Raw genomic sequence first — 25,653 nt, 5'->3', positions numbered from 1 at the left:
CAGTAACTTGTAATGAGGGTCAAATGGTCTTCATTTGTCAACTTCTTCTGCATTAGTAAGCATCGGTTCTCTTGCCTCAAATGGCTATGTTTCTCAACGTTCTCTGTCATTAAGAATTTACAAGTGGTTGAATCTTGCATCAGTCAAGCATATAAATGTATCATTCACGGAGATGCAATCAACAATTTCTTAACAGACCATTTCATTTTATGGTATTTGATTTAAAGGAACCTACAGAACCATTAGCATTCGCACTAAAATTGCAGAAATATTACAACACTACAATGCTTTCAAAGCCAACAAAGGACTATCAATAACATTTAAACAAGGGGAAGGAATACAGATCAGAAATTTGATGAGCAAACAAAGGGAAGTTGCTAGTTCACCGAGTCAATAGGAGACCACAAAGAACCTCACTTAAATATCACCAACCATATTTCCCCTGAGTTTGAGCTTTTGTCAGCATCCCCTTGGCACGTCGCTCTTGCAGCTCCATTTCTTTTTGTTTCATGTCAAAGTACAAAGTACTTATTTGATGCTTTCTTTTGAGCAGCTTAGAAGGCTTTCCCTTGCTTGAAACAGGCTGCATGAAAGAAAATGTACATGTGAGAAACTGAGCTCTTATCAAGCTTAATCATATTGACAGGAGGAAAGGGAAAAAGGGCAAAGCCAGATATTTGGTTTACAATCAATATGTTGTTATCAGGTGTAAAAATCAAATAAAACAATATTATTCAATACTGGTTTAACTAATCAAAATCAGTTTCATAAGTCCTAACCTAACAGACCTGAAACCAACACCTGCCTTCAGTCCCTAAATGGAGCTAGGAGAAACCGAATGAGACAAGACAGTGACAAATCTCAGGTACTTTGAACGTTAAATCACTATAACACAATATCTCAGTGCACTTCATATAAAGTTCTAAAAACAAGCAAATAAGATTCATATCTCTTAATACCACATAAAGTTGCATGCTTCTGCTGGATTTTCACTGACGATGCATAAAGAAAAGAGTAATTGCCATATGACACAGATGCTGTATGTGCGGTGAGGAAGAGGAAAACAGCAGCCACTTGTTCCTCCATTGCCCATTTGCTAGAAAAATATGGGATATATTCTTTCTTTAAGAATAAACATATGGGAGTTATTCTTAAGTATTTTTGGTAAGCAGTGGGTGATGCCATGGTCTGTGATAGGACCTCTTTGCTAGCTGGTGGAGCTACAAGGGAGACAAGGAGCTAAGGAAGATTTGGAGAACAGTTCTTGCCTGTATAGAATAGACCATATGGAAGGAAAGAAATTGTAGATGCTTTGAGGATAGGGCTTTTGCAATAAATATTTTTGTAATTGAAATGTTCAGGTCTTTTGGCTTTTTGGTGCAAGTTTGAAAGTGTATACGAGGATAGCAACATGACAGACTTACCTTTTTCTCAACCAAAAAAAGAAAAAAAAAAAAAACGTGACACGATAGACTTCATTAGCTCCATACAAAAATAATTTTGTATGGCCCGGCACTTGGTGCGCAGATTCTTTTGTACGGATAGAACATTTACCTTATCAAATAAAAAAAAATAACAGGCTTTTGAATTTGCTGGCAGGTATCATCTCATCTGGCTAGCAAAATATGACCATATATGGAAAGGTGAGGAAGGTCAAAAGTCCCAATAATAAATTATGCTCAAATCATGCTAGGACAGATAGATCACCCCTATAACATATGTTAAAAGGACTTCTCTCTCAGAGCAACGTGAAGGCTTAAGTGCTTCAATTAATGGAGCACCGACCAAGGCACTTTAAGGCGAGAATCAATCACTTCTCATGGCCTATTTATTCATTTTTGATAAACCAGATAAACAAGTGACAAAAGGATGACACTCAATGGTGTTAACTAATCAAAGGCGGTTTAATATAACGTGAAATAGAGGTCCCACAATCCATCCATCTCTCTATACAACAAGGACATTACTCCTTACCCCACACATACAAGTAGAGAGATGTTGACTCTTAGTATCGGATTCTCAATTTTCAAACTTCAAAGGTCCTATTCTTCCTTTCCTTCCATAGCAACCGAAAGATACAAAAGTGCCATCTTCCGTCTCTTTTTTAAGTTCAGTCCAAATGGCACACTGTCCGACTTGTCACTTTCTCTCGCTCCCATAAAACTATAGTGAACATGCAATACAAGAGAACGTGGTCAACATCTTCCACAATCCTCACAAAAACAACACTAGCTAACTGCAATATGTATTATCCTTCTTAAGTTGTCTGCAGCAAAGATTGCTCCCAAGAAGCACACCACGTAGACTTCCATTATGCTCTCCACGGGAAATCTGGAATACCTCGTCAATTAGGCAATTATAGTTTGACATCACTAAAAGCAATTCAAAAAGATCATTCCCCGGACATGACAGCCCCAACTCCAAACCCTTTTCCTCAAAATTTCATTTCCTTTCGCGGTTACCAATAACTCCAGTATACCGGGGCTCCTGCCCTGCCCTGATCCTTCCTTTCTTTTATTTTTTTGGTTGTGGAGGGGTTGTCAATAGTAACCTTTTGACTTTAGTTTGATTTTAGATCTTTTGATCCTGTTAAATATGGCAAGAATTGATACTATGTAAATATAAAAAGATACACAAATCCCTGTAATCACACAAATCCCTATAATTAAGTAATTAGGAGATTTTGTAGGCTTGTAATTGTAGTCTTTCCTTATTTGTATTTCTATCAAAGGTTATTTAAACCCAACAGCTTGAGGGAATAATCAAGCACTCTATGCACCATTTTTCTTCTCTTCTTCTTTCTCATGGTATCAGAGCTAGGGTTTTTAGTCCCTGCTCCATCTCATTTTTCTTCCTTGAATTAAAGACTATAGAAGAACCAGATCCTCCTTGGTCGACTCTTCAGTTTTCTCTATTTCTTCCTATTTCTCTTGTTTTTGTAGTTACTCTCATCCACTACTTTCAGCAGTTCCTGTGTAATAAATACAACAATGGGAGATGATATAGCAGTTGAAAATCAAATTACTGGAAAGTCGATTTTTTCCTCTTCACCGTCTCCAATAATTACTACCGTTAAGTTGGATGGAAGTGGAAATTATACCTCTTGGGCAGCTTCTGTACAACTGTGGTTTATAGGTCAAGGATATGAAGATCACTTGATCAAGAATTATACGGAGATTGGAGCATCTGATAGACCAACTTGGGTTAAATAGATGCTCAATTATGCAGTCTTCTATGAAACTCTCTTGACAGTAAGTTAGTTAATCTTTTTCAGTCATGTAAGACATGTTGCGGGGTTTGGAACAAGGCCAAAACCTTGTATACAAATGACATACAACTTATTTACAAGATAGTCTCAGACATTGTCCACCTGCAACAGAATCAACAAGACATGGCAAGCTATCTTGGTCAGGTAGAATCCTTAAAGGATCAATTTGATTCTCTTATGCCTTTTACTGACAAGTTGGATGTTCAGGAGAGACAGTGTTCTAGCCTTGATTGGGTTAAGATCTGATCTCTCCTCAGTTCGAGACTAGATTCTTGCTAGCGCATCTATTCCTGCCTTGGAGGAAGTATCTGCCAGATTGTTGCGCATCACATCTACACCGAAGGTAAACTCATATGATACTTCTATAATGGCTGTACAAACTAACACTTTTCAAAATGGACCCAAAAAAGGAAAAGGGAAAAGCACTAAACATTGCACATACTGTAATAAGGGAGGACATACACGTGATGTTTGTTGGTCGCTTCATGGTAAGCCTCCACGTAACAATGATCGTCCTCGACATGCAATCAATGTGGCTCACAGCGGAGATGGTATTCTACCTACACCAGATGTCAAGGATAGATCATCTCACTCTATCACTTTGACGGGAGCAGATTATAATGATTATCTTCAGTACCAGGCATCAAAGCAACAGTCATCTACCTCATCTACAGCTTGCACAGTGCAACCTGGTAACTCTTTTGCCTATGTCGCACAGTCTTCCTTTCCTGGACCATGAATTCTTGACTCTGGTGCTACTGATCATATATCCGGTAACAAAAAATTTATGTCTGACCTTAATTCTCCATCTGTCTTTTCTACTATTACCTTAGCTAATGGATCAAAGACTACTATCAAAGGAATAGGTGCAGCTCACCCTCTACCTTCTTTACCTTTAACCTCAGTTCTTTTTGCACCTGAGTGTCTGTATAATCTTATTACCATTAGTAAATTAACCAAGAACCTTAAGTGTCTTATAATCTTCTTTGAGGATTCTGTTTTTGTGCAGGACCGGAGTACGGGACAGGTGATTGGAAGAGGACATGAGTCACACGGTCTGTACAAACTATCTATTCCAAAACCACCAGTTGCCTTCACTTCCGCTATTTCCTCTGATTTGCTTCATTGTCAATTGGGACATCCAAGTCTTTCAAAGTTGCAGAAGATGGTCCCCAGTCTATCTAGTTTATCTTTGTTAGAATGTGAATCATGTCAGCTTGGGAAACACACTCGTGCTTCTTTCCCAAAGCGTGTCAATAATAGGTCATCCTCTATGTTTGAATTTGTTCACTCGGACATATGGGGTCCAAGTCGTTTCAGTTCTTCACTAGGATTTCATTATTTTGTTACATTTATTGATGATTATTCTCGGTGCACCTGGTTATTTTTAATGAAAAACAGATCTGAATTGTTCTCTATTTTTCAGAACTTTTGTACTGAGATTCGCAATCAATTTGGTGTTTCCATAAAGAAATTAATCAGTGATAATGCCCGAGAATACTTCTCTTCTTCTCTTTCTTCCTTCATGCCATCACAAGGTATATTACACTTGTCTTCTTGTGCACATACTCCACAACAAAATGGAGTTGTGGAACGAAAGAACAGACATCTCATTGAAACGGCTAGGACATTACTTATTCACGGTCATATTCCTTTACGTTTTTGGGGTGATGCAGTTATTACTGCTTGTTATTTAATTAATCGCATGCCCTCCTTTGTTTTGCAGTACAAGAGTCCACACTCAGTCCTTTATCCCGAACAACCTATGTTCCCACTTCCTCCACGTGTGTTTGGTTGTACTTGTTTTGTTCATGACCTTACCCCGGGAAAAGACAAACTTCAGCAAAAGGCTATCAAATGTGTCTTTTTAGGGTACTCTGGTCTACAAAAAGGATACAAATGCTTTGATCCCTCTAAAAATAGGTACTTAATCTGAGCAGATGTTACCTTTTTTGAGACTTCCCCGTATTTTTCTCCTAATTCATTAAATCAAAAGGCCATATCCATAGTTCTTCCAGTTCCAACCTTTTCGCCTCCAACTCCAGCTCCACCACTCCAAATCTATTCTAGACGCCCTCGACCTAATTCTCAACCTACTAATCCAGTTGATGTTTTTGATCCTAATGCAGGTACATAAAGCTCACCGGGTGACTCATTGCCTTCTCTAACAATGTCTCATGCTTCGGTTGAGCACTCATCAAATGTCATTGATCTCCCCATTGCTCTACGAAAAGCCACTAGAACTACTGCCAATCAAACTCCCTCTTATACCTTTTTAAGTTATCATCGTTTATCACCTTCATATCATGCCTTTATTACTAGCTTGTCCACTGTCAAGGTTCCAAAGACTGTGAAAGAAGCAATGGCCCATCCAGGTTGGCGCCAGGCTATGATTGAAGAGATGACTGCCTTGCACGATAACGGTACTTGGGAGATAGTCCCTTTACCAAAAGGGAAAAGATGGGTGTTTACATTTAAGGTAGGTCCAAACGGAGAGGCTGATCGCCTTAAAGCATGACTGGTTGCTAAAGGGTATACTCAGGTGTATGTCGTTGATTATGGTGATACTTTTTCACCAGTTGCAAAGATTGCATCTGTCCATCTTCTTATCTCTTTGGCAACCATGAATCATTGGCCTCTTTTTCAGTTGGACATTAAGAATGCATTTCTTCATGGAGAACTTGTTGAATAAGTATATATGGAGCAACCACCAGGGTTTGTTGCTCAGGAATTAGTCTGTCGACTTCGTCGATCTCTTTATGGTCTCAAGCAGTCTCCTAGGGCATGGTTTGGCCGTTTCCGAACTGTTGTCCAACAATTTGGAATGACCCGAACAAAAGCTGATCATTCAGTATTCTATAGGCATTCATCTCATGGCAAATGTATCTTTCTAATTGTTTATGTTGATGATATTGTCATCACAGGTGATGATCGTGAAGTATTATCCAACTTAAGCAGCATCTTTCATGTCAATTCCAGACTAAGGATCTGGGCAAACTAAAATATTTTCTAGGCATTGAGGTGGCACAATCAAGCAGCGGCATTGTCATCTCACAAAGGAAGTATGCCTTGGATATTTTGGAAGACACTGGTATGTTGAACTGCAAACCTGTGGACAGTCCCATGGATCCAAATACTAAACTTGGTTCGGGACAAGGGAAGCCTCTAAAAGATCCAGGAAGATATCGGAGACTTGTTGGCAAACTCAACTATCTTACGATCATGAGACCTCATATCTCATTTGTTGTAAGTGTGGTTAGCCAGTTTCTCCGGTCACCTTGTGACAGTCATTGGGATGCAGCAATTCGCCAGCGTTTTGGATAGCGTGCGGCGACAAATAGCGACGAGGGCCCGCTTCACTGAGGCGAGAGACGCGCAGCGAAGCGCTCGCCTTTTTGATGTGAAGCGACAATTTATACAAAAACATAAAATATTATATACACCTAACTAAAAACTCAATAACAATAATATATTAATAAATATATCATTCAAAAACTAAAGACTCAATAGATAGTCATAGACTCATAGTAGATTCATAAATTAAAGTCTAATAGTCTAAACTCTAAAACAAGCAACATCTATTCTTCTTCAACTCAATATTCAATTAATTCTACTCTATAAGACAATAAATCTATAATTGAAAAAACAGAGCAACAAGCTACTGCTTGACTGCTTCTGCTCGATTTTGAAAACCAAAGTATCAAAAAAAAATACAGCCTCTGCTCTGAAAAAACAGAGCTGAAAGAGATGATGGAAGAAACAGAGCAAAGAACCCAAAAACAGAGCAAAGAAAGAAAGAAAGAAAGAAGAAAAACCGAGCAAAGAAAGAAGAAGAAAAACAGAGCTGGGCTGAAAGAGAAGAAAAACAGAGCTGAAAGAAGAAGAAAAACAGCGATCACTGAAGAAAGAAGAAAGAAGAAAGAAGAAGAAAAAGAAAAAAGAAGACCAGCAATGGTGGTCGACCAGAAGAAGAAGAAGAAGAAAGGAGAAGAAGAAGAAAAGAAAAGAAAGAAACATACCTGGTGAAGAAGGGATCGCTGATGGCTGACGATGGAACCCAAGCCCTAATTTTGTGAACCCAAGCCCTAATTTGTCGAAGGAGAACTGGAGAAGAAGGTCGTTGCTCGTATCGTGAGAAGTGTTTTAACCCAAGCCCTAATTTGTTGTTTTAGACTTTTAGTAATAAACGGATGCCTTTTCTTGCGTTATATTCAAATAGCGACGCCTCGAATCGCTTCTCGCATCGCAGCGCCTCTCGCTACAAGGTAGAGGCGCTCGCTTTTCTTCATCGCAATGCAACAGACCAGGAATGGCGACACTGCCTCGCATCGCATCGCTACACGCTTTTAGCGTTGTAGCGAGCGCTATTTATAACACTGCAATTCGCATCCTAAGATATGTCAAAGGTTCTTTGGGACAAGGTTTATTGTATGAAAACAAGGGACATGCAAATATTATTATTGAGTATTCTGATGCAGATTGGGCAGGTTCTCCCTCTGATAGATGGTAGACTTCAGGTTATTGTATTTTAATTGGAGGCAACCTAATATCCTGGAAAAGTAAAAAGCAAGATGTGGTGGCTAGGTCAAGCGCAGAGGCAGAATATCAGGCTATGGCATTGGCTACTTGCGAGCTTATATGGCTAAGGCAACTTCTACAGGAGTTAAAGATTGGAAGGGACAAGCCAATGAAATTGATTTGTGATAATCAAGCCGCATCATATATCGCTTCAAATCCAGTATTTCATGAAAGAACGAAGCATATTGAAGTAGATTGTCACTTCATTCGACAAAAGATTGAGTTCAGGTGCATTGTTACGAGTTTTGTCAACTCAAAAGACCAACTAGCAGATGTCCTCACAAAATCACTCCGAGGATCCAGAATTGGCGATATCTGTAGCAAGCTAGGAGCATATGACTTGTACGCTCCAGCTTGAGGGGGAGTGTTAAATATGGCAAGAATTGATACTATGTAAATATGAAAAGATACACAAATCCCTGTAATCACACAAATCCCTATAATTAAGTAATTAGGAGATTTCGTAGGCTTGTAATATTAGTCTTTCCTAATTTGTATTTCTGTCAAAGGTTATTTAAACCCAACAACTTGAGGGAATAATCAAGCACTCTATTCACCATTTTTCTCCTCTACTTCATTCTCAGATCCGAATTATGAAGATTGACAAAATTCTGGGATAGTGGGAGTGAAAGACAGTTTTTTCTCTTTTCTTCTCTTTCTTTTTGTTAATCCTTTTTCCTATAAAGTGGAATTGCTCAGATCAACTATTTGTCACTGCAGTCACTTTCACAAAAAATACAAAACATTTGAACATTTTTCTGGACAAGTTTCACATTCTTTTTGACATGCTTATGAGTTGTGCCAATAGTTTACACTTTCAAAGTTACTACAGTATGTATGTACTTAATAATAAGGAAAGAAGCAAAAACAAAGACAAAACCAAAACATGCCTAAATTTAGACACCTTTTCAAGAAGAGTTTTTTTTTTTTTAATTTTCCTCCCCTTTGATTCCCCTTTGAACCCCTTGGTTGAAGCTATTGCCCCTTTGGTGACTCGAACCCACGACCCTGGGGTTGTGGGTGGGGGTAGGGTTGCTGACCTTTTCAAGAACAGTTATTACATGCAAATTCAATAAATGAAGAAAAGGGAGAAAGGACAAAGAACCTACAACTTTGAACAAAAGCAGCACATGCAAATCGGGAAACAAGAACAGCACATACAAATGGGGAAATGGAAATGAAAAGTAGTGAAAGCCCATGACTCGCACAAAAGCAATAAGTTCACACGAAGGGTTGCTCTCCCCTGGCAAATCAGGAGGATAACTTTACAGATCTATATACACCATGACAGATGAAAACCTCAGCCCACTCATAAGGTGCGCTGAAGTTAACTTTACAGATCTTTATACACCATGACAGATGAAAACATTAGCTCACACGTAAGGTCAGCTGAAGTAACGATGTCAAAACAATGAGGATTAATGGTATCCCTGTAGAGGTTTTGAAGTGGATAACCAAGTTATTCGTTGTTATATTAACGGGTGGAAGGATGTCGAACAAATCGTTCCGGTAAACAAGAACAACTACCGTGGTGTTGAACTTATGGGTCATACGGTGAAACTTCGTGAAAAAATCATCGAGTATGGACTTAGGAAATTACAAGCGTAACCAGAAAGCACATTTGAACCAACACTCGGAAGATCTTACAATAGACACTATATTTTTGATAAGAAGATAGAGAAAACTTATAAAAAGAGGAAAAAGAGATCTCCACTTCATATTCACTAACCTAAAGAAAACATATCATAGAGTGTCATAAAAAGGGGCTACGAAGAGTGCTTGAGAAACCCTCGAGGGTTGGCCTGGTGGCAATTGACTTGAGCCTTGGGGTTTGCTCCCTTTCAAGGTCCCAAGTTCGAAACCCACTGGGTGCAAACAATTTCTGAGGGCCATCGGACTGGGTAAAACCTGAATTAACCGTGGTGCACTTGCAGGAAACTCCTTGCCGAGGGCCTGTGCACCCCCGGGATTAGTCGGGGCTCTAAAAGACTCGGACACCCGGTGCAAATCAAAAAAAAAAAAAAGAGTGCTTGAGAAGAAAAAAGTTCATAATAGATATATAAATGCAAAAAAGGATATTTACAAAGAGGCAGTAAAAAGTGTGAGAACAGTGGAAGAGATACATATGAGTCTCTCACAATTGTCAGTTTACACCATGGATTTGCCCTAAGCATGCACTTGTTTTCTCTAGTTATCCATGAGTCAACCAAAAAGCTAGCAAAGAAATACATTTGTGTTTAAGGCTATGTATGTTGCTAAGTTTGCCTTCAAAAATTCTATTGTTTCTTTTAGTCTAAATTTATATGAAGGAAATATTTAAGTATGACTTTTTATATGTAATTGATCGTCATTCCAACAATAGAGTTACCAAGAGTACTAGTATATTCCTTCTAGATCATATGTGGACTGTCATTCTCCTTTAACACAACTACTCACTTAATTAAGGCTAATACAATGGCCTGCTGAAATAAGAAAATGAGCAAACGTTATACTTTTGAGACTTAGTATGTAGGTGAGAATTGAAAAAACTTTTATATGAGTCAAATGATTCCACCGGTTGAGTGTCTGTAAAATAAGACATTGTATGTGTGTATCTATGTGATATCGCTATTGAAAGTACATTTTAAGTCCTTTTAAAGATTACAATAAATCATACTAACTCCTTATAAAAAAGATTATAATAAGTCATGCTTAAAGTTGTTTATGGTTCTTTTTGATCAGTGGGAGTGAATTTTGTATCTATTACTCCATTTTTTAAGGTCATAAAAGTACAACTCGATTACATTTATAAAGCATGACAATGTAATTATAATGGTTGAAGTCTGAGAAGGTTGTAAGTTGTATTGTCATTGGTGTTTATCCAATGCTTGATTCAGGCTGGCTCTTTAGAGATCTACATACGTCAGCTCTTCTACTTGAAATATCCTTCAATTATTGAAGAAATATGATTTTTTATACTCATGTTTCCCTTCCCATCCTGCTCCGCCGAGTGTTATAAGTACATATATATTGTGAAAGCTTATGAATATGTGCTTGCTGTTGTTTATATGACTATATCATTATATCACACTTTTTGACATTTATTTGAGTCCTTGAACGAATATTTAAAATGATGTTGTCGACAATATTGACATATATTGGTTGTAGCACATTTCTTGTTGTCTACTTGGTTTAATTTGATCATCTCGTTGATGATTATTTGTTAAGAAATTGAATAATTTGCTTGATTTCTAATGAAGACACATTATTATATGTTTATGCATAAAGAAGTCATAATAATCACCATCTCACCAACAAGGGTTGTGGTGGAGTGGTAAGTACTCCTTCATCCTTAACCAGATGTCTCGGGTTCGAGTCCCTGGGTATGGAGTCGCCTTTGTTAGGGAGCACTTTACCCTCCAATATGGAACTTCCCAGCGCAAATCTGGATTTAGTCGGGCCCCATTGCGGGTGCCGGACACCGGGTGGGAAACCAAAAAAAAAATCACCATCTCACAAGTTGTTTGACTTCTTTAACATTGTTGGTAGGTTTGTGTTTAGTAAAGGGCAAGTTGGCAACAGTTGATAAAATTTCATTTAAAGGGTATATGACTAATATTTACATCTCTTGATATTGAGTATACAATGACACTTAAATTGAACACATGTACATGGTTTAATTCAGCTATATGACATGACACAATCAAGTCAGAAATCTAGGAAGCAGCGAAGACTTAGTGATGGGTAATAGTTTAGATTAAGCCAAGAGAGGGAAACTACCAGCCCTATACCTATAGGCTTAAAAGCCTTAACCTAGTTGGCCTCCCTATGGCATACTCACAGGTATTCAATAGGCCTACACTACTGCCTGCATATACCTATTACAATGAAATTATACATGCCCGTCATAGAATCCACATAATTATCTTGCATCTGTCTTGTCCACCAACTATTATCATTTAGCACGTTTTGGTAAAACCGAATTAATAAGTTAATGTTAAGTCACACATTTAGGAAACAATTTTAAACTCCCACTTGGAAAACATTAATTTAACTATAAAAACTTATTATATAAAATGACTCTTGGGCTAAATAAGTTGTGAGCACAAACATATATGGTGGAATTATCATTTCTAACATTATCTCGTGAAACAAAGCACCAACGCCAAAATGCAATAGTACTTGCGTCAATGAACGATACAAGACCGGTCCACGATCACAAACACTGAAGTTTTGTTGACCCAGACCCATAGTTGTGGCAGTGCAACAAGAAATAGCCAACATGGTGTCCAAATTGAGGTTATTTCATTGTTGGTCCTTCACACGATTTCCATGACAATATATGTGCGACCAATCAACATGAACACCAGTGGAAAAATAACGTAATATTCTGTCCTAATAACCACCACTTTTATCCATATGATATCCCAACTTCAACGACCACTATCATCACCTACGAGTCTATTGATCTAGGACTCAATATTCATGTAGATTCATCAATTTTACAATCCAATCAAATTGAGTATCCCTATATTGGAGAGCATAAGGTCTTGAAAAAAGATTAAACTCTTTAACTGACGAAGTTCAGAACATAACAAGTTGACTAACTATTTAACTTGCCTACGCCTTTAACACATGGCAGTATTTCGTTACATCTACTCCACCTTGTATTCTTACAACAACAACAACAAACCCAATATAATCTTACATGTGGGGTCTAGGGAGGTAGTGCGTACATAGACCTTACCCCTACCCAGTGAACGGGAACGGGAAGGGGAAGGAGATACAAGAGTACTACTAATTCTCGTAAGGAAAGGGAAAACTCTGGATTACCTACTAACCTTCTACCCTAATTCTCGACCTCCACATCCTCCTATCAAGGGTCCTGTCCTCAGTAAGCTGAAGCAGCGTCATGTCCTCCCGAATCATCTCTCCCAGTACTTCTTTGGCCTACCCCTCTCTCTTCTCAAACCCGCCATATCCAAACACCTCCTACCTCTATCTCTTCTCAAACCTCTCTTTTTTCAAAACTTCATCGAGCAGCATTTTCTGCACTTTTCAAGTTCAAGTTCATCAAGTTCAAGCCCAGGTATGTGATTTTGTCCTCCTCCTCCTCCTCCTCCTCCTCCTTCTTTCACTGTTTCAGTCTCAAAATAGCAGCGAAATGCTGCCAAATTTTTTTTTCCTTCAGTTATTCTTTTTCTCATTCTCCTCTTCTTTTTCTTTTAATGTTTCAGTCTTAAATTGCAGTGAAATGCTGGGATGTTTTTCTTTCTTACTGCCAATTTCCTTCAGTTCTTCTTTTCGTTCAATATTTATTTTTTATTTTTTTTAAATTTCGCTTCACTTCAAAAAAGCGAGCGCTTTGCTTCATGCTTTAAGCGGAAAGGGGTTTTGTCACTTTTCCTAGCTTCACGCTCTTCACAACACTGCTATGCCAACACATCCATCTCAGTATCCTCATTTCTACTACTTTTATCTTTTGACTAGCCTAACACTCAGCCCCACCACCTTGTATGCTTCCATGAGTAAAATGGCACTAGGTCAAATTTACCAAGTTTGATAGGAGAAATCAAAAGATATTCGAATGTCTTACAATCTAGATTTGTTGTGATTGTCTCATGCTATCATTATATTATCTACATGTACATTACTGTACTTAATTTTTGGTCCAAATATCCTCAGAATAGGCTCTCTATAATTGAGGTTTCACCATCTAATATTTTTTATCTCAATTTTGCTCTTCCTCTGGAATTACAACAACAACAACAACAACAACAACAACATGGTAATAGCACTAAAAACAACATACATTGAAGCAAATAATGCCAGAGGAAAATATATAAATATTCATGTTCACGTTAACTTGACTTGACTATTAATTTACAAAAACCTCGTTGCTAATGGGCGAACATTCCAAAAAGATAGATGAATAAGAGCATCCAGAAAATACTCAACCTCCACTGGAATACTATTAGTCAAGTTCTTAATCTGAAGTCCTAGAGGCTAATACATGGCTGTCCAAAAGATAAATCAACTAGAAACATGCATAAATAACACTTAATGGATCAAGTGAATACTTCTAATTATGCCATTAGCTATCTAAATCTCTTGAGATTCATTTCTCCTGCTCAAAATCAGTAGAAAGTATCAGGACCAGATTTGGACATACAAATCTAAATTAAGCAGCCAGATAATTTAGAACCCAAAGTCCAATAACAACACCACATTCACTATAAGGTTCAGATAAAGAAAATTAATATGTTGTAGTAAAAATCAACCACAACTTAATTTTAACCTTATCAAAATTTAGTTGAAGAACAAGTACCAAGGGGTCATAGACATCGTAAAGGCGTACCTGGTACGATGGGCCAAAAGCAATTCCAGTAAGCCTTGACTGGTCCTCCCTAGGCCGATTCTTCATCAACTCATCCTGGTTCACCTCAACAAATTTCTGCGGAACATCTTTCCTGCCTCTCTTCCCGGGCAATGTCAATGCAACTTCAGCCGTATCGGTAATTGCTGATGCTGATGCTGTTGTACTAGACCCATCAGTCCAGTTATGATCATACTGTTCATAGCCAGTGTAAGTCCCACTATTGCTGTCATAGCCAGGATAATTCTCATAACCACTAGTCACATCATTAGCACAGCTTTCAGGGTCGACATAACCATGTGCGCCCCAATTGGAGGAGTAATCGCCTGCAACACCCAAACTAGCACTGTATTCTGTGGGACCGCCAATACCTCTCATTGAACTCTCTAAAGATCCATCAACTTGCTGGTTCTCATTGTACCCTGTATGTGAACTAACTAGAACTTCACTCGAGGTAGCTGAATTAGGAACAGGGACATCTGCTTCAATGGTGGATCTTCTTCCAGAACCTGAACCTAAAACACCCAACGAGGTCGAGTTCTTTGGAGCAGGAATGCTCGATAAAAATGACTTAACTGAAGGTGTTTGAGTAAAAGATTCAGACCTTTTTCTCTGTTTCTCCTTCTCACCCTCATCATCCTCATCCTCATCTTCATCTACACTTCTATTGGACTTTACAGAAAAAGGGTTGGCAGGAGGCTTGAACTGAACAACCTTTCTTTTAGGTTTAGGATCTGACGAAGACAAAGGAGTGGTTTTGGGCGGAGGAAGGACAGAGAAAAGCGAAGATGATGATGATGATGTTGATTTATTAGGTTGAGGAAGAGAAGAGAAAAACGATGAGGGTTTATCAGGAATTTCATCTTCTTCTTCAAAATGTTGCTTTACAGCTGAGGGAGTGGTTAAGGTGGGTGAAGTATTTGATTGGGATTTTGGTGGGGGAAGTGAAAAAGAAGATTTAGGGGGAGGAAGAGAAGAGGAAAATACGCTAGGGTTTGAAGAATTGGAGCTATGTACTTGTTGTGGATGCTTATCTTGATGTGACTGTTGTTCATCATCTTCATCAGAAGAAGCATAGTTTGCAAACAAAGATTCCATCCTAAGAGCAAAAGCAAAAAAGGGGGCAGATTACTAGGGTTAGGGTTAATATAGAAGAAGCTTATAATCGGAGATTTGAAGGATCAAACAGGGCTCATAGGATATCTTTACCGGACTCCGGTGGATTTGATTAGCTGATTGGTGATTCCTTCACCGGCCTTATAATGTGGATAAATTTTAGTTTTAACGCTATTTCATGTAATTTAGTGTTTCCTTTTCTTTTTCTTTTTCTTTCTTCTTTTCTTTTCTCCGTATTGCAGTGGGTTCTCTACTTCTAAATTACCAACGGAAACTTACATTACATTTTACTATTACTATTTTTTTTTTATTAATCCTTTAAAAAAACATAGTATTTTTTTATATATGCAAACAATTTATATAAAAATATTATAGAAAGACTTCCGAAATCTGATGCAGATAAGAGTAAAGGTAATGATGAAATGTTATACTCCCTAGTCCATTTCTTCTTGTCTGATTTTTGCATGCACCTTAAGAAAATATTAATTAAAAATTAATTTAACTAAATTATCCTATTTATTATTTAATCCCAATTTATTACTACTATATTTCTTTCACTATATTATTTTCTCTCTACATTTATCAGAATAAAGGTAAAGGTGGAAGAAATTAATTAATTGTTTCTTAATTTTTTGAAATGACAAATATTTTAGATCAATTAGTTTTGGTAATCATGACAACTATAATGGACAAAAGGAGTGTCATAAGAGGTCGAGTCTAACTATAATTGCTATGAAGAATTTGAGGAGAGGCTCATAAAAAATTAGACTCTTTTAAAAGATTATATGATGTTGTAGGACTTCAAAAGATTTCCACGTTTATAGAGTAAAGATAGATATTTTTGATAAGTGAGAAAGGAGAACCATTCAAGCGTTTGGGAAAGTTCCGAATGATTAGAGTAGCATTGAAGAGTTGGAATCAAGGAGCATAAGACAGAAGTGAGATAAGCTGTCCAATCTGGGGGAAAAAACATAAAAATTTGTAGAGATCAGAAATTGAAATTTCGTGATAGTTAAAGGCCTTAAGCTGGATCAACTTTAAATAGTGTGTCAAAACATCCTGGTAGCATCCATGTGAGGAGTTGGGGTAGTGCCCTTAAATTGGCCAAGTTGTTGATCAATAACTATGGAGTTGGATACGCAAGTAAGGTAAAGCCTACTGTAAGTTTTTGGGATCGTGGGTCGCCCATGTGAACCGACCCGATCCAATCTTACCCGACCAGTAAATAAAGAATTATCTGGTTTTGTAAATAAAGGATGAACAGTTGTGTTATAACTTTTCAACCTTATGCTTAAAAGAGGAGGAACAGTTATAATTGTTCAAATCCTTTTTTGAAAAGGAGAGGGAACAGTTATCTGATAACTGCTCAACCTCTCCTAATAAAAAGGGAAGTCTTCTGCTTCAAAAGAGAGAGCACGGGAGACATTATGTAGAAAATAAAAGGAAAAACCAGAAAAGAAAGAAAAGCAATCCTAACTTTCTAGATTACATCATCACACTAAAAAACATTTAGTTTGTGAACTTTAGCCTTGATTTCCTAGTGAAATCAAAGGAGACTTAAGGCAGATTCTTTTGGTAGCAACAACAACAATATTCGCTGCGAATTTAAGGTACACAATCCGTTGTTTTTGCTTCAAATTATATTACAATGGTATCAGAGAATGGTTGAATGATCCAGTTATTTATGTAAATTGTCTTAAAATCGTTGTTTTATAAGTTTAGCTTGAGATTTTGTTTGTTGGCTAATTTTTGACAAGTTTCAGAGAAAACTGTTTTTGTTTTTCTTTTGCGTTTTGTCCATCGCTTGTTAAATACTTTGGCCTAAGACTTATATAATCATGATCTACTCATTTTGGGCTTTTCGAAAGTATATTATATGTGAAAACGGATTAAAAACGAGTGAGATATGACTTTTGAAGATTGATAGTTTTTGACTATTTTGACGAAAAACTGCTTCTGTTTTCAGCGTTTTAGAAATAACTTGTTAAAATTTTTTGGCTAAAACTTATATAATCATGTTCTACTCGTTTTGGGCTTTGCGAAAATATATTATATGTAAAAAACAGATTAAAAACGAGTGAGATATATTTTTTTTGGAGATTGGCAGTTTTTGACTATTTTTCTGACGAAAAACTGCTTCTGTTTTCAGCATTTTAGAAATAACTTGTTAAATATTTTTGGGCAAAATACATAGTTTACCCATCGACCTTGTACCCAAATCCCTGTTACACACCTTTCCACCACGGGTAATTTTTTATACACCTAACCTTTGTAGAGTGTGTCTAAGACACACCACTTTTTTCTTACCCAGATTTTCAAAGCATGTGTACTATCACGCGCCAATAAGGTCGTGACACGTGTCACTAACTAATAACAAAAAAGATAGCACATAAAATTACAATTATATCCCTATTTTCTTCATCTTGTCCACCATAACTGTCATCATCAAGCATTCATTTTTTTTTTTGTACTCTTTCGATTCCCTCAACTGAAGCAAACGAGGTAGTAATAATAATTATTTGTAAACTCACCCATTAACAAAATTAAAGAATGTGCTTATCTGGAAAAGCTTGAGCTAAGCTTTAATAGTTGGGGAAAATTTTAAAAATTTTACCCTTTCAGAAATTTAACTTAGCCACGGCAAAGCTTAAGTCTGGAGAAAAGAAGAATCTTCTGTACATAAGTTGAAGCCTAGCTTTAATGGTTGGTGGAGCTACAATTATTTGGATTCTAATTACAATTTCTCAACCAAAAAAAAATCGGCAAAGCTAAGGACTAATCAACAAGAGAGATATGAGAAATTTTGATGGGTCTACTTGAGAAGAAGTAGATCGAGTGGAGAGAAGTGGGTCTAAGAATCAAGGAGTAGCTTTGGCAGGTTTAGTGATTTTTTAAACAAGGAAGAAGATGACCCTAATTTAAATTTTAAAAAAATTAAGAAATTGACATATGATATAAAAAAATTCTCATGTTCACGCGCTTCATTTGTTGGTAAAAACACGCATTGACCACGTGGGCAAAGTGGTATGTCTTAGACACACTCTACAAAGGTTGGGTTTGTAAAAAGTTACCCGTGGTGAAAAGGTGTGTAATGGGGATTTGCGTGTAAGGTTAATGGGTAAACTATGTATTTTGCCAATATTTTTGCCTAAAACTTATATATTCATGATATACTTGTTTTGGGCTTTCCAAAAATATTTTTTATGTGAAAAATGGAATCTTACAACTTAAAAAACCCTTTTATGATCATTTTTGTCTTCTACCAGAAATTTGTGACATGCGTTGTCGCATTAAATGGTAACAACCATATTTCTGATTTCTTGTTCCTATTTCAGATATGGTTGAACGGGAACATGCTCAAATTGCTCCAAGTGGGAGTGATATTGATAGAGGATCAAAAAGAAATAGTAGAAGAATGCGTCGCAAGAGGATCAAAACTCTAGTTGATTCAGATTCAGAGCCTGAAGTCATAAGAAATGATTCAAGGATGAAGAAGAATCTGAACAGAGAAATAAGGGCACGTAAAAGGGAAGGAAGAAGACTTCTTGAGAATTTCAAGAAAATAAAAATGGCTCCTTTTGACTCTTTGCTTGATTTTCTCATATTTTTTAGGATTAAATTAGATGAAATTCATAGCAAATTCCTTAGTGTTGAGGATAGGGATGCCTTCGTCATTCTGTATCATTCTTCATCAGATTTATGGAAGAATGAACTTATTGAAATCTATGGCGAAATTGGGACTAATGAACTATTATGGAAGTTCTTGGTGGCTCTAAGGCCTCATTTGTTTGCACTTAATAGAGGTCTGAATCTTAACCATTCAGATCTCAGACATTAAGTGTGTTTGTTTTTAAAGTCTGGATCTTAATTATTCAGATCTTACTCATTAAATGTGTTTGTTTTTTTTACTTAACAACCACTTAGTGGGTCTGAATAGGTCTGTATGATTCAGATCTGTAACAGAGACTTAATTTCATTAAGATGCTATCACATATTCATTATTAATTGTCGCCACCGCATACCATTATCAACTACCACCATGCCGCCACCACCACCATACTCAGCCGTCGCTGCCGCCACTGCCACCACCGTCGCCACCACCACGCCACCATCATCCTCAATCATAGCCGCCACCATTATCGACCATCATCATCCACCATCCCACCACTCCGACCACCATCATTCTCACTCACACTTAACACTTATCCACCTCAACTACCACAACCAACCACCCCATCACCATTAACAACCACAGTCGGCACCGCCTATCATTATAACCTATCACCACCTTCCTCAATCACAAACCACCACCCGCCATTCTTAACTATCACTGCCCATCACCACCATCATCAATCATAACTACCACCACTACCAATAACTACTAGCTACTAGCATGAACCACCATCATCAACCAAAACTACCACCAACCACCGCCTTTAGTCGGCATTCACCCGTTAGCCATCACCACCAACAACTATCATATTTTAAAACTATATATTTTATTGATAGAATATTAGATTTTTTTCAAATAAAGATAAATTTTATGCATTCAGATGTTAAAAATCAAACAGTCTTAATTTTTGATATTCAGATCTTAATACACATCTTAATATATTCAGATGTTGATGTTCTAAACGTCAATACCACACAAGAGGGGGGAGGGGGTGATTTGTGTGGTACCCAATTTTCGCTCTAGAAGAACCTGGTTCTTCTAGGTGTACCTACTACAATTGTTTGCGGAATTAAGAGTGCACAAAATAAAGTAACACAAAGATTTTTACGTGGAAAACACCTGGCTCAAAAGGTGAAAAAAACCACGACCTACTACTCAGTAGGATTTTCCCAAACTTCCACTAAAATCACTGAGCTAAAACAACATTTACAAAACTCTTGTAAACCTAAGGATTAAACTCTAATCCCAGTATAGCAAGTGTAGCACACAGCCTCAACTGCTGCGACACTTTCAAGTTAACTCTAACTTGAATACTCAAAGTACCTAATACAATTGCTTCTATGAAAGCTGGAAAGGTACAACTTTAAACCACCTACTACAATTGAACTAGAATAAGAATAAACACAATAGAATTGGTTCTTCTATCTTGTCCAAGTAGCTTCAGGAATGCACACTTGAATTTCACATAAATTGCTTGAAAAATTGCCTCGCTCTTTTGCTCTCAATTTAGTTTCACTTCTGCGTTTGTGCAACACCTGTAAAAAAGAACAATCACTGTTATTTAATGAGTTAGTAATTAGAGTTTGATTGAGACTCAATTTCTGACCCTTCATAGAATTTGAGTCCTAGAACACTACAAACTCCAACCCTTATCCTTGATCCGAATTAAGTTCTCTTCACATTAGGAGACTTCATCTCCTCATCCTTTATGCAACCTTTTCGATCAATTCAGAAGATATTGTTGCTTGATCCTTGAGACTTATCTTCTTCACGTGCATCTCACATGTATAAGTAGATAACCACTGTGTCTCATATGATGAACCTGGTCCATGACTGAGTTTATTTGTCAATCTTCAAAACTTCATCTGAACTTGGGCCAACAAATTCCCCCTTTTTGATGATGACAAACTATGTGCTTTTACTGATTAGAGAACCTGTGGAACTCAGCTTAATTATCAACACTTTAACTTAGAAATCTTAACTTATCATTAAGGACCAGGTTTAATTAGGTTATAAATATCACTTTAGTTCAGAATGCAAAGTAAAGCACAATATCTCTTCCCCCTTTTGGCATCATCGAAAAGTTGCATATATTGTGAACCCAGATATCAATAATTACTCATGGCCACTGGGGCAACTGCAAGTGAAAACATGGTTAATTAATCAACAACCAGCAAACAAAATTAACTATTAATATCAGAATCTGCAATAGAACAAGAGAAATAGCAAATTGTCATTGATTAGAGATGCCTCCATACACAGACTACAAAAAGAAAAAAAAAACTTCCAACCATGAGCAAAAAACAAAAAAAATCCCTAACTGGGTCACTGGGGGGTTCTGGACTGGTTCAAAGACAGGGACTGACATCCTAGGGCTTGGAGGAACTAGAGGGCTGGGTTTGGAGAAGGTTGAGCATATTCTGAAGCATTCCATCACTCTTTTCCTTTTCCTTTGCTAGCTCACATTTAAGGCCATTTCTCTCATTTTCCAGTTCAGCAATATGGGTCTGGAGCCTAGCAATTTCAGCATCTTTTGTTCCACATTCTTGAACCAAGGCCCTAACCTTGCTACTCACAGGAGTCTTCAGAGATGAACCGGGTTCAACTGGGGTGGCATTCACTGGATAGTCACAAGACATAAGAGTCTTGACACCAAAGTGCTCCTTGCTTGATGCCATTTTCCACTTCTTCAAAGGCACATTTAGCCTTTCCAAAACAGTAGTCAATAGGAACCCATATGGTGTGGCATGAGCTTTGGAGCCATTGATGACTCTATCCAGTAGTTTGACAATAAAAGCAGGCCAGTTTATCTGCATTCCTCTCACCAGGCACTCCATGAGGACCAAGTCCATGTAATTGGCAGTGTGCCTTCTCTCCTGCCTTGGCAACAAGCATTTGTTCACAAACTCAAATAGCACCTTGTGCTCGGCCCTCATCTCACTCTTCTGAACAAACCTGGCTTCAGGCACATCTTCCGCAGTTGCAGAATCACAAAAGTGTCTGGTGATTTGGAGTGCAGTAGGAAGAGAATCCAGACAAGGCCACCTTTGCCTAGTATAATCATCATATCCCACACTGGGAATGTCTAGAATCTCACCCAATTTAGGTGCATCAAACTGCACCTTTACTCCTTTCACCATGCTAGTGACAACCCCATTCTTGATAGTGGCATTGGCCATGAACTCAATCATCTCCTTCCTGACCAGTTTCCCATCCAATTGAAGGACCATGTCCTTCCATCCTTGTGCAGCTAGGGCATCCACGAATCTTATCATACCTGGCTCCTCCAGGTCTTTCAACAACCTGCCTTTCAAGATCTTTCTCCTGCCAAAAATGGCAAATCTATCCTGTTCTTTCTCAGACTCCTCCTCTTCTTCTTCTCCACTCCATTCTTCTTCTTCTTTAATAATTTTCTTTTGTTTTCCCTTCACAGCAAACCTAGTTCTTTTAGCCAACGAGACTCAGCAGATACAGGTACAAAGGATGACTTCTTGGTCGAGGTCTTGGAACTCTTTGGTTTGGGTGTTGGAACCTTTTCAGTTGTTCCTCTTTCTTGATGGACCAGGTCCATTTCCTCTTCTTCTTCTTCTGCAACTTAAGCACTCTCCACAACTTTTGCCTTTCCTTTTTCCCTCTTTTTCTTCCTGCTTTCTTCCAGTGCTTTCTACAACTCTTCCTCACTTTGTTTGACCATGCTTCTAGTTGCTCTTCCCTTTGAAGGGACAGTAGACTTAGGAGATGACACTTTGCTTTTCTTTGTTGGCTTGGAAGCAGTTGGAGCTTTTAGGGAAGAAGCCTTGCGCTTCTTTGGATCATAGCTGGCCCAACCTTCTTCAAGATGTCAGCTAGGGTTTCTTCAACAGATGAACCAGGTTCATCTTGTTGTTTACTCAAATGAACAAGACCTTCAGCAGCCTCCCCGGAGCCACTTTCCCCTGACTTATTGCCACTCTCCTCTACCCTTCCACAGATTGCAAGAATTTTATCTTTCCTTTTCTTTCCCTTTCTACTAGACTCAGCCTCCTTTACATCTTTCAAAGGACCAACCAAAACAAACCTATTATCTTCCTTTTCTACCACATCAGAAAATACAAAATAAGTATTAACCTCACCAGGGGTTTCTTGATTTTTGTCAGTATCAGAAGACCCATGTTCTTCTCCTTCACCGGCAGAGATAAATGCTTCAGACTCAGAACTTGAGTCGGATTCTTTAGCAGGACTTTCCTTCTTCTGACTAGCCTTCAATTTTTCATTTAGAGCTTTCCTCAAAGCTCCAGAAGCTACTGTTTTTCTGGCTAGCATTTTTTGCCTACGAAAACTAGGTTTTGGGTTTTCAACAGGAGGAGTAGATGAGGATGTGTTTGAGGGAGACACTGGTGGGGAAGTTCCAGGGTTATCTTGAGGGTTTGTCATGGTGAAGGATTTCTGGAGAATTTTGGGGATTTTTTTGGAAATTTTGGAGAGAAAGAGGATGATCAGAACTTGGGAGAGATTAATAACGGTTATGGACTAAAGAGAAGGATGTGGAGTGTATTCAAAGAGGGTTATGATTAAATGCAGTAACGGCAGCCTTTTTGCAGTAGTCAATCATGAGTCTAATCACTTTAGAATTCCGGTCTCTTAGTGATTAATGGGCGACGCTATTTTTTAGGCAAGAATCCCGTTTTCTTTAGAGTTCTAGGAGAATGAAACTAGTTCAATGTTCAACATATATCATTTTTGGGAGTTTGGTGAAAATAGGACTTCTGCTCATGATTGAAAAATTAATCTTTCTAATTGTGCTAAGTATAGAAAACATACATGAACTTTCTCATAAGCATATACTGATGAACCAGGTTCTTCAAGTAGAATTCCATTGAACATGCCTCAAATGTCATAATAGAAAAACTTTGTAAGAGATTAGTGAGTCATATATACACATGTCACAGGAGTATACTGATTGAAGTATGAGACTGAGTAAGGATCAATCTAGTTAATTACACAAAGTTGAAACTTCTAACCAAATTTTTTTTCAATTTTTTTTTTCATTGTGCATTCTGAACCGGACCTTTTAGGTGATCTTAATCATCCCTAATTCTAACCTGTTCCTATCAAAGTTTTCTCTACTCAGTGCTTCAGTGAAGATGTCAGCTATTTGTTTATCAGTAGCACAAAATTCTATTGAGATCAATCCTTTCTCATAGTTATCTCTTAGGAAGTGGTGCCTAACATCTATGTGCTTGGTCCTTTTATGATGAACATGGTTCTTTGTCATACTTATAGCACTAGTGTTATCACAGAATATTGGTATACATCCCACTTCAATTCCAAAATCTACCAGCTGTTGTTTGATCCATAGCAATTGAGCACAACAAGAAGCAGCAGCAACATATTCAGCTTCAGCAGTAGATAGGGCTACTGAATTTTGCTTTTTGGTAGCCCATGATACAAGACATGAACCAAGGAAGTGTGCCATACCTGAGGTGCTCTTCCTATCCACTAGGAAACCTGCATAATCAGCATCAACATATCCTACTAGATCAAAGTTACTACCTTTAGGATACCAAAGACACAGATCAGTGGTGCCTTTCAGATATCTCAATATCCTCTTGACAGCAGTCAAGTGAGACTCTTTTGGATTTTCCTGAAAACGAGCACAAAGTCCTACACTGAAAACAATGTCAGGTCTGCTGGCAGTAAGATACAAGAGTGAACCAATCATACCCCTATACAACTTCTGATCAACTGATGAACCAGGTTCATCAACATCTAATTTAGTGGCAGTTGCAATAGGTGTATCTATTCTTTAGAATCCTCCATTTTAAACTTTTTGATTAGTTCTTTTGTATACTTCTGCTGATGAATCATGGTTCCATTTTGACTTTGTTTGATCTGCAACCCTAGGAAGAAGTTAAGCTCACCCATCATGCTCATTTCAAACTCACTCCCCATTAATTTTGCAAAGTCCTTACTTAGCTTGTCAGTGGTGGCCCCAAAGATTATGTCATCAACATAAATTTGCACAACAAGGAGATCCTTACCTTTTTCCCTTAAAAATAAGGTACTATCTATTTTACCTCTCTTGTAACCATGCTCCACCAGGAATTTTGACAGTCATTCATACCATGCTCTCGGGGCCTGCTTGAGTCCATAGAGAGCCTTGTCCAGCTTGTACACATGCTCAGGACATTCCTTACTCTCAAACCCTGGAGGTTGTTTCACAAACACTTCTTCTTTTAGATAGCCATTTAGGAAGGCACTTTTGACATCCATCTGATGAAGAGTAAATTCCATATGTGCTGCAAAGGCTATGAGAAGTCTGATTGCCTCTAGTCTTGCAACTGGAGCAAAAGTCTCATCATAGTATATGCCCTCCTCCTGGCTGTAACCTTGGACCACCAATCTTGCCTTGTTCCTTGTAACTGTTCCATCTTCATCAAGTTTGTTCCTGAAGACCCATTTTGTACCAATGACTGATCTGTCCTTGGGTCTTGGTACTAGGTGTCAAACTTGACTCCTTTCAAACTGGTTAAGCTCATCCTGCATTGCATTCACCCAATCTGCATCCTGCAAAGCCTCAACAACATTTTTAGGTTCAATGATAGATAGAAAAGCATCAAAAGCACACAGATTCTTTAATTGTGATATGGTTTTAACTCCAGATGTTGGATCAGTGAGAATGTT

At 37.9% G+C, this 25,653-nt stretch overlaps 1 protein-coding gene across 1 annotated transcript; it reads right to left on the bottom strand.

Moving 5' to 3' along the window:
- Positions 1–139: 139 nt before the first annotated feature.
- Positions 140–15,505, bottom strand: LOC109211199 (proline-rich protein PRCC). Its single transcript, XM_019374701.1, has 3 exons — positions 15,411–15,505; positions 14,184–15,300; positions 140–583 (listed from the first exon to the last, which is right to left on the bottom strand). The coding sequence occupies exons 2-3, from the start codon at positions 15,297–15,299 to the stop codon at positions 425–427; spliced, it is 1,275 nt and encodes a 424-aa protein (XP_019230246.1). The 5' UTR covers position 15,300; positions 15,411–15,505; the 3' UTR covers positions 140–424.
- Positions 15,506–25,653: the final 10,148 nt, after the last annotated feature.

Source organism: Nicotiana attenuata, unplaced genomic scaffold, assembly GCF_001879085.1.
Source record: "Nicotiana attenuata strain UT unplaced genomic scaffold, NIATTr2, whole genome shotgun sequence".
NCBI classification, from domain to species: Eukaryota; Viridiplantae; Streptophyta; class Magnoliopsida; order Solanales; family Solanaceae; genus Nicotiana; species Nicotiana attenuata.
The sequence above is the reverse complement of the archived record's forward strand: the minus strand, read 5'-3'. Positions and strand labels throughout refer to the sequence as shown.

Bases quoted from the DNA above. Each gene is read 5' to 3' on its own strand.
- LOC109211199 (XM_019374701.1), bottom strand. From the start codon at position 15,299: ATGGAATCTTTGTTTGCAAACTATGCTTCTTCTGATGAAGATGATGAA. The intron at 584-14,183 runs GTACGCCTTTAC...TCTTTCATGCAG, and splicing joins CTTTTGGCCCATCGTACCAG to CCTGTTTCAAGCAAGGGAAA.